General features: G+C 42.7%; 1 protein-coding gene and 1 long non-coding RNA gene across 3 annotated transcripts; one reads left to right on the top strand and one right to left on the bottom strand.

Annotated features, from left to right (window-relative positions):
* Nucleotides 1-1,145: 1,145 nt before the first annotated feature.
* LOC136666577 (uncharacterized) lies at nt 1,146-4,494 on the top strand. Of its 2 annotated transcripts, XR_010795388.1 has the most exons (4): nt 1,146-1,553; nt 1,920-1,956; nt 2,908-3,185; nt 3,992-4,494. It is a non-coding gene; the product is annotated as an uncharacterized lncRNA (long non-coding RNA). The 2 variants fall into 2 exon arrangements; XR_010795387.1 differs by having other exon boundaries at nt 2,908-4,494.
* A 1,879-nt stretch (nt 4,495-6,373) lies between these two features.
* Nucleotides 6,374-8,513, bottom strand: LOC136665582 (C2 calcium-dependent domain-containing protein 4C). Its single transcript, XM_066643229.1, has 2 exons — nt 8,386-8,513; nt 6,374-7,522 (listed from the first exon to the last, which is right to left on the bottom strand). Exon 2 carries the CDS (start codon nt 7,505-7,507, stop codon nt 6,374-6,376), a length of 1,134 nt encoding a protein of 377 aa, XP_066499326.1. The 5' UTR covers nt 7,508-7,522; nt 8,386-8,513.
* Nucleotides 8,514-9,122: the final 609 nt, after the last annotated feature.

Genomic DNA, 9,122 nt, shown 5'->3' with positions numbered 1-9,122 from the left:
TATCGTAATGAAACTTACGTCATTGAATTAATACAGTACAATTAATACAGTGTGATCAATATGTTGCGTGGGGGGGTCTGGGCTCTGTGAAAATACTTAACTGACAAAGTTAGCGTTAGCAGTTACATTGGAGCTAGCCTGACCAAACCAGAGCTGTAAACAGAGCTTAAAAGGAATGTCTGACGGTAAATACACACAATAAACTACCCTACAGCTATTATCATTACCTGACGTGTGGCTGAATATCATCAAACCCACATAGCAATATTCCAAAACAGTGCAAAACACACTTACCAGAAGAGTACAAACTGTTACTTCAGCAAAGGGAGCAAATATTGCCTATTAATCCTCTTAATTTCAGAAGGAACCTGTGTACACAAATATTTAGTGAGCTAGTGCATCTAGAAAATGTAGTCACTTACTATGGGATTTTAAAATGGACGCCCCCAGCTAACTGTATGTGTTTATGTGATTCATGTATGGCAAGGGCTAGCTCTACAGCTACCAGCTGGTAGCACTCCGCAAAGGCAAGTGGACTTGTCCCTCATCACTGAGCTCCATTACTGACCATGTGTCTCCTGCCTGTCCCCTTTTAATGTTAGTGGGGCCAGCTCCAATAAAAACCTCATCCAGCATTAGCATTAGCTAAAGATGAGTAGAGGTCGTCTGGACAATAGAGGAGATTACAATAACTCTTTTCTCAGACGGCACTTTTGGCTAATGAAATAGCCATTGCTCTGCCCCCTTTAACAAGGTCCTCCACCTCCACAACTTCTACTTTAATTGCACTCAATATAGTAGATTGTCAGACGCTAGGCTACTTCTTATGATTATGTCCTAGGAGTTATTACACTTTAAAAACTGACGAGTTAAGGGAACTCAAATGAGATGCGGAAACCTATTTCTTTAAACCATTTAAGTTTAATAACTCAAACATTTGAGTTAAAACAACACCCTGAACTGAGTACAAACAACTCACTTGTAAGAATTTATATGTGGGTAGCTAAGTGAAATAAATGAACTGGAGTTACTCTATTTAAGTTTGCATTACTTAAAATCACAAGTAGCTGTTTCTATTTAAACCAGTGAATTACTACCAATTAACATTACACAATTATAATATTTTATACCAACTATCACGAAGACGCCACAAGCTTATACCACAACTCTACACAAGCAACATCTTCATTGATTTTTAACCAACAGCAGCAACTTGCTCTCAGGACTTTCAATATCAAAACAAGGCAAGTATAACCTTAGAACTGCAGACTGGCCGCATAGAGGAAGGTAACCTCGGGGGAACACCCACACGATCATGGTAAGCGTTGGGGAATGCCACGCCCATATGCAAATAGATGTGGCAGTAGCCAATGACAAAGTCGAACTGCCCTTACATTGCCTCAACGGATTCTTTTATTTCAATTGTGAGCGCAGTGCATGCTGGGTTGTGTTGTGTTCAGGAGCTCTCAAAAGATTGCCGCCGCCGGACTGCGTCCAGTCACCGAGGACAGAGCACATCACACATAAACAGAAGCTCAACAGGAGAATTTAAGGTGAAGAAAACGTGTTGTAGCACTTGAATTGAACTCCACCAACACAAGCATAAACATGAGTAGATGAACCAACACAACAACTACAGTTTTTAAGATGGAAAGAGAGAATAAGAAGCCAACTTAGATTCGTTTCACTTTAAATAGTGCAGCAGTTTACATCCAGACCTCTGTAACTGCTTTATTATTTAAAGTGGAACGAAAATGTAAAATGGGCTGGTGTTATTGTAATAGCGGGGGCATTTAATGTGGAACTCAAGTGTTTTAGTGAATTTGTGTGAGTATAGATGTGTATAACTGTGTGCTGGATAGTGTAAATTATCAGCTGGTGTCCACTTTTCACTTGTACTCGCCCATTTTTCATTACAGACACGCCCCCATGCGGAGAAAAAACTCAGTTCACTCAGTGAGTATATCTGAATAAATTCACCTTTACTCAACATATTTCAAAAAGCTGATCTTGACTGGGGCGGCACTGTGATGCACCAGGTAGTGTCGCAGTCACACAGCTCCAGGGACCTGGAGGTTGTGGGTTAGAGTCCCGCTCCGGGTGACTGTCTGTGAGGAGTGTGGTGTGTTCTCCCTGTGTCTGTGTGGGTTTCCTCCGGGTGACTGTCTGTGAGGAGTGTGGTGTGTTCTCCCTGTGTCTGTGTGGGTTTCCTCTTGGTGACTGTCTGTGAGGAGTGTGGTGTGTTCTCCCTGTGTCTGTGTGGGTTTCCTCTGGGTGACTGTCTGTGAGGAGTGTGGTGTGTTCTCCCTGTGTCTGTGTGGGTTTCCTCCGGGTGCTTGTGTTTCCTCCCACAGTCCAAAAACACAAGTCGGTAGGTGGATTGACGACTCAAAAGTGTCCGTAGGTGTGAGTGTGTGTGTGTCTGTCTGTGTTGACCTGTGAAGGTATGGCGCCCCCTCCAGGGTGTATTCCCGCCTTGCGCCCAATGATTCCAGGTAGGCTCTGGACCCACCGCGACCCTGAACTGGATAAGGGTTACAGATAATGAATGAATGAATGATCTTGACAGAGTGTGTATGTTAATTATACATTTTTGAGGTTTTCTTTTTTTTTGCTCAGTTAGCTTGAGTGATCTCACATTTCTATATCATTTAAGGTACGCTAACTTAATTGTTTCTTTAAGAAGTGCAGTTAGGTTTTACAGTGTAAAGTAGGGGTTAAGTTTTTGGCAAGGGCTACTTTCAGATTCTCCTTCAGAGTCGAGCCAAGTCTCAAAAAGGTGTTTTAAGTTTGTCCTTTAGACTTTTGTACAGTAGTCAGGGTTTGGTATCATTATGAATGTCTTAATAATAATAATAAGCAAAGTGCTCCAGTGTTTCTCAACCTCATTTCTGTCTATTTCTGTAGCATGTGGGGAATCATCATGGACAGCAATCTGCTGAGCTTTTCTGTCCTTAATAAAAGAACAAGAAACTTGCTGAAGCTCAACACTATGCAAAAATCAGAGGCCACCAATTTATTTGTAACTTATTTCTATTGAAACAAGAGATCCTATAAGAATCATTTTGAATAAAGAAGAGGAAAGGTCTTCAGCCTCAATGAATAAGATTGGTGCAACCACCTAAAACTAACCGTTGGAAAACAAAGCAAGTCTCTTAAAGGGTTAATGCAGGAAAATGTAACAGGTGAGTTTTTTTTTTGTTTGTTTGTTTTTTTGTGATTTTCTGATAAATGTTTATGATGTGTATGGCCATTGTGTAAAACAGAGTTTCTTGACTGTTACCTGACAATGGGCAGTTGCTATAGCACATTACTACTGGAGTCTATAATAAGTTTATTGAGAATGAAGGGGATCAGTGTGTTCTCTGCTATAGGGATGTGACTGTGGTAATTAGCATTTCTGGCATATGTAGTATTCCTTCAAGAGGTGTGTGTGTGTGTGTGTGTGCATATATATGGCAGGCTCATATTTCATGGGCACCGGTGATGAGTGTTGGGAGGTGTACGCTTGGCTCATTTGGTTGTAATTGACTGTTTGACAGCGGTTAACAGAAAGGTCCTCTGCAGCGTCCTCTGCACATTCATCTCTCCATTAGAGCGGGCACTTGGGCTTTTATTGGACTAATTAAGACTGTTTTTATTCCTGCTCAGTGCCGCCCTAGACCCAACGTGTGGCATCTCCTGCAGAGAGAGAGAGAGAGAGAGAGAGAGAGAGAGTAGTTGTGTGTACTGTAAATGGGTGAATAGAGGAGGTGGGGCTGGGGGTCCTTGTTGATTTGCTACATATGTTAATTAGAATTAACTTTGATTAAACAGTTTGATTTCAGATTAGTAATTCTCCTGCTCATCCATGGCCTTGTCCCAATATATTGGAGGCTCTTGCTTGCCCTCTTGTGTTGATTTCACTGGCCTTAAGCGAGTCAATGTATCAAATTGTATTAAATTTGATTGCGTTGACATCATTTTCTAATGTTATTTCTCATTTTATCAGAATCCAGAAACTAATATATATATATATACAGAGAGAGAAAGAGAGAGAGAGAGTCAAAAGTTTGGACACATCTTCTCAGTCATTGAAGGAATAGGGCTATTCACCGTATAGAACTGTGTACCAGCCCCTACCTCTGCACAACCCAAGTTAAGGTCTCAGACACATTAAGGCGGTGAGCAGTTCTACAAATTAAATGTTGACGAGGCCACAGCTGTTCACTGAAAACAGTTCCAGGTGACGACCTCATGAAGCTGACTGAGAGAACGCTGAGAGTGTGGAAAGCTGTCATCAAAGCAAAAGAGGGCTACTTTGAAGAATCTAAAGTACAAAACATTTTCTGGTTTGTTTAATGCTTTTGTGATTAATACATAATTCCATGTGTTCCTTCAGAATTTTAATGACTTCCATATTCATTTACAATGTAGAAAATAATAAAAAACAAAGAAAAACCACAGAATGTCCAAACTTTTGACTGATACTGTACATTCACAACATGTGCAAAATGGCCCAAAAATAAGGAAACACTCCCTTATGTTTAAGTTTGAAGGTTATACTCTTATTTGAAGCAACACTATTGTTATTTAATTATTATTGAATAACTAATTTATTATAATTGTGCTAATATACTAATTTTTGGAAAAAATACATTTGTAAAAATGTAAAAAATGAAATCTAATGCCATGTTAAGTTTGAAAAATATGAAAGAAACAAGAATGGTCATATTTTATTTATAGTCTGTTTCCATCCATCCATCATCTGTAACCGCTTATCCAATTTAGGGTCGCGGGGGGTCCAGAGCCTACCTGGAATCATCGGGCGCAAGGCGGGAATACACCCTGGAGGGGACGCCAGTCCTTCACAAGGCAACACAGACACACACACATTCACTCACACACTCAAACCTACGGACACTTTCGAGTCACCAATCCACCTGCAACGTGTGTTTTTGGACTGTGGGAGGAAACCGGAGCACCCAGAGGAAACCCACGCGGACACGGGGAGAACACACCAACTCCTCACAGACAGTCACCCGGAGCGGGAATCGAACCCACAACCTTCAGGCCCCTGGAGCTGTGTGACTGCGACACTACCTGCTGCGCCACCGTGCCGCCCTTATAGTCTGTTTATTACCTTATAATTTAATTTTCCTGTTTTTTCCCCCCACAATTTTACAGTGTACCATGAAACAAATGTACATGCTTCTATTCAGCTGGCAATAGTATGAATATTTCTTACAGAACATCTTCTGAATTATGTAATTATCATTCATTCATTCATTCATTATCTGTAATCTTTTATCCAGTTCAGGGTCGCCTACCTGGAATCATTGGGCGCAAGGCGGGAATACACCCTGGAGGGGGCACCAGTCCTTCACAGGGCAACACACACTCACACATTCACTCACACACTCACACCTACGGACACTTTTGAGTCGCCAATCTACCAGGAAACCGGAGCACCTGGAAGAAACCCACGCAGACACAGAGAGAACACACCAACTCCTCACAGACCGTCACCCAGAGGAAACCCACGCAGACACAGGGAGAACACACCACACTCCTTACAGACAGTCACCCGGAGGAAACCCACGCAGACACAGAGAGAACACACCACACTCCCCACAAACAGTCACCTGGAGGAAACCCACGCAGACACAGGGAGAACACACCAACTCCTCACAGACAGTCACCCAGAGCAGGACTCGAACCCACAACCTCCAGGTCCCTGGAGCTGTGTGACTGCGACACTACCTGCTGCACCACCGTGCCGCCCTTATGTAATCATACATTATATAAATGAATATTACAAAAGACTCCTCACAAATTACAAGAAAATTAAATAAACTGCAATAGACAGAATCTATTCAGGTTCAAAACTGTCATACATTTTGAGTAAATAAAGTGAAACTCCTATATCTGGTTCTGAAAATGATGAAAGTAACATGTCATTTAAGTAAAATATTGTTTTGTAAATTATACTGCATTATGTAATTTTTGTGAATACTTTTTCATCTTTGCTATATTTGTGATTTTGTACTGCACCAAGAAAATCAAAATGGGGCTCCAGAGTGGTGCAGCAGTCTAAGCGCTGGCCAGTTCACCCTGAGAGCTCTGGTTTGATCACAGGTGATGCCTCAGTTGTCCAATGCTGAAAGTCCTAGAGATTAGATCTTAAAAAAGAAAGTAAAGTATTATTACACTTCAGTTTATTTACAAAAAAAATGACAAACAATTCAACACAGTAAATAGTCCGGTGGAAATATATCGCCTTTATAAGATCCTACATAATAAGAGGACTTCAACACTACTACTACACTGCACCGCAACATTATTGTTGTAGTCCAAGTTTAGGCTTCATTTGATCTTTCTGTAACCAGTTCCCTCAGGTTGGCAGCAGTTCAGAGAGAGGCTTGGTGATGACCCCCAGTACTACGGCCCTCCCCAGGCCAGAGGCTTTGTCCAGAACCTTCATTCTGAGAGCCAGCTCCCGAAGCTCCCCCTCCTGTTCCTCAAGTTCCGTAAAGAAGAAGTCCTCATTAAACACGGGGCTGCGGCAGTTCTTGATTATGGCACTGTGCTGGCGCTGAAGCTTGCCAGGGGTCAGACACAAGGTCAGGCCGCAGTTTAGAGGTCGAAGGTCACCAGGCTCACGTAGACCGTCCACAGAGACCACCCGGATACGTATGGTGAGCAGCTGTCCTGCGGTGTTGGACTGGGACGCAGAGAGGCGTACACACCCCCTGTGAGAGAGGAGCAAGACATGCTCGCTGTGGAGGTGTTCCTGGCAGTGTAGCATGTCCAGAGGGAACTGAAGGGGTGGGGTCAGTGTCGCACAATCAGGCTGCCGGACAACTGCAGCATGGCGTTCCGTTCCTTTTTCCTTTGTGTTTAGCTTGGATTGGACCTTGTCTGAATTTCCGAAGCTTACTGGAACATCCTTAGAAAGTGGTCCTTTAGCCACATTGTCCCACCTGCGTCTGATTGGCCAGGAAGGAGGTGGCGAGCTGTGGGGGGAGGAGTCAGCAGAGGATGACGTGTCACTCTCCACACTGCCTGCTTTCAACAGAGTAATGGAGGGCAGTTTTGGTGCCGCTCTGGTGGTCACTCGGTCTAGTTTGTACTGAGTAAATGTGGAGTGAAAGAGTGACTCCTTACGCCGGGTGTTTGGACTTTCGAAAAGGCCAGACTCGTAGTTTTTCAGTGAAAACGGAATTGGTTTTGGACCTCTTGGGCACACCACATCTGCCTTGTGTGCGTTCATATTGGGTTTTCTGGAGTTGTGACCAGAGTCGGGTTCTTGTTGGGAGGATATGCCCTCTGCCCCCACAAGAGAGCGTCTGCTCAGCCTGGGTGGCAAGAAGAAGTCAGGGATTTTCTCTGGTGTCAAGACATTGCTGTGGAGTTTCTTGAGAAGGTTTGCCTTTGCTGAGATCTCCTCGGAGTTCTTGTTGACCAGCCGAGTGATCTCTGCTGGAAAGCTCTCCACTCTTTCTTGAACTCTTCGAAGGATCCACATTGCGATTGTTAGCAGCTTGACAAACAAATCAAAAATATGAATGAAACAACTTTATAAAACAACAAACTCAGACATGATTGTGATGGTCCACTGACATGTAATAGAGAGAATAGAGTCTTTGTCATTGCTGCTCTGGGCTCAGCACTCCAGAAACTGCACTATGCCATTTTTTAGAGGATTGTAGTGAACCACCCCTCACCCTCGCTCCACCTCCCTCTTGATTTCAGGACAGTGCTGTAAAAAGGAATTGCTCTCTGCACCTGTAGGGGGAGCCCAAGAGCAACAATACCAAATTGTATGTAGTGTTACTTTAAGTGCAGCATTTGAAAAAATAAACCATGACCTAATTATCTACCATCTCTCTGCTATAGGCATCACTGCCCCTTCAAATGCCTGAAACACTTTGTCATTACATAAGGAGTAACCCAGGGATCTATCCTTGGCCCATTCTTGTTCAGCATCTTTATATTATCACTTGGCCATTTCTTGCTTTGGTCTTATATTTCACTAACACCCTGATGATATGCACATCTGTGTGAGTACCAAAGCTATCTGTACTCTTCCATTCTATGCCCAGGATCTTAGACACTGACTAAAGCTAAAGAAATCAGTGGTTTTACTTGTTGATCCTGAGTCCATAGTTTAAATTGTCTCTGATTTTACTCTGAATTTAGAGGTTATGACTCTTAAGTAATTAGTTTAATATCTAAGCTCCTTTTTGAACTCCACTGACCCCTGGTCAGAATCTAAACAGTCTCTGCGACCTGATAATCATCTACAAAAACACCTCCATCCTTTAAAGCCTGTTCCAAACACTTGTCGTTTTACCAAAGAACATGCCACTATTGTTAGTTAGTGTTTTTAGCTTTGCTCCTTACCTGTTTGAGGGATGTGGATGAACAGGTGGAGATGCTCCTTGCCGCAAAACACAAATACCAGCATTTATATCCTGTTGCCCTTGTTCATGACACTGTGTTAGATTCACTGTATCCAATCACAGGTCTATATTCCGTCTTCTAGAATTCCCTTTTTTGATCTCTCTACCCTGAGGACAGGTCCCAGACAAGTTCCCCTGGCCATAACCCTAATGTGGGCCATTACAAAGAACAAGTAAATCTGGTCAGAGATCGGACAGACATGGCAGAAGGACATCAAAAATGTTTTGAATATCCGGTCCTTTGACACTTCTTTTTTAAAGGCCAGCCATGACCTCATTTGTGACCTTTCAAATGATGTTGTGTCTGACAGTGGACACCTCCTGCAGGGCCTTTTATGAGTGGGTGTTATGCTGACCTGAGATCTGCTTTATTGTGACAGTTGAAGGAAGGTTTTTAGAGCCAAAACCGATCACACCAGAAGTTCATGCATCCAAAGTAAACTTTAAGTTTTTAATAGTTTACTCAGTAACTTACATTAAACCGCTGTAATAACAAAGGACTGGTTTGTTCAAAGAATTGAGAAACATCCCTCACTTCATAGACACTCCCTGGTCCATTTCAGTTTGCGGGAGTAACACACGGGCCACACTTGGAGCTGCACACTTTGCGTTTTTGCTTGAATATGAATAATATAATCTTCCAGGAGAAACTGAAGATTAAAACTAACAAATTTTTAG

Source organism: Hoplias malabaricus, chromosome 14 (genome assembly GCF_029633855.1).
Source record: "Hoplias malabaricus isolate fHopMal1 chromosome 14, fHopMal1.hap1, whole genome shotgun sequence".
NCBI classification, from domain to species: Eukaryota; Metazoa; Chordata; class Actinopteri; order Characiformes; family Erythrinidae; genus Hoplias; species Hoplias malabaricus.
The sequence above is the reverse complement of the archived record's forward strand: the minus strand, read 5'-3'. Positions and strand labels throughout refer to the sequence as shown.

Bases quoted from the DNA above. Each gene is read 5' to 3' on its own strand.
- LOC136665582 (XM_066643229.1), bottom strand. From the start codon at position 7,507: ATGTGGATCCTTCGAAGAGTTCAAGAAAGAGTGGAGAGCTTTCCAGCA.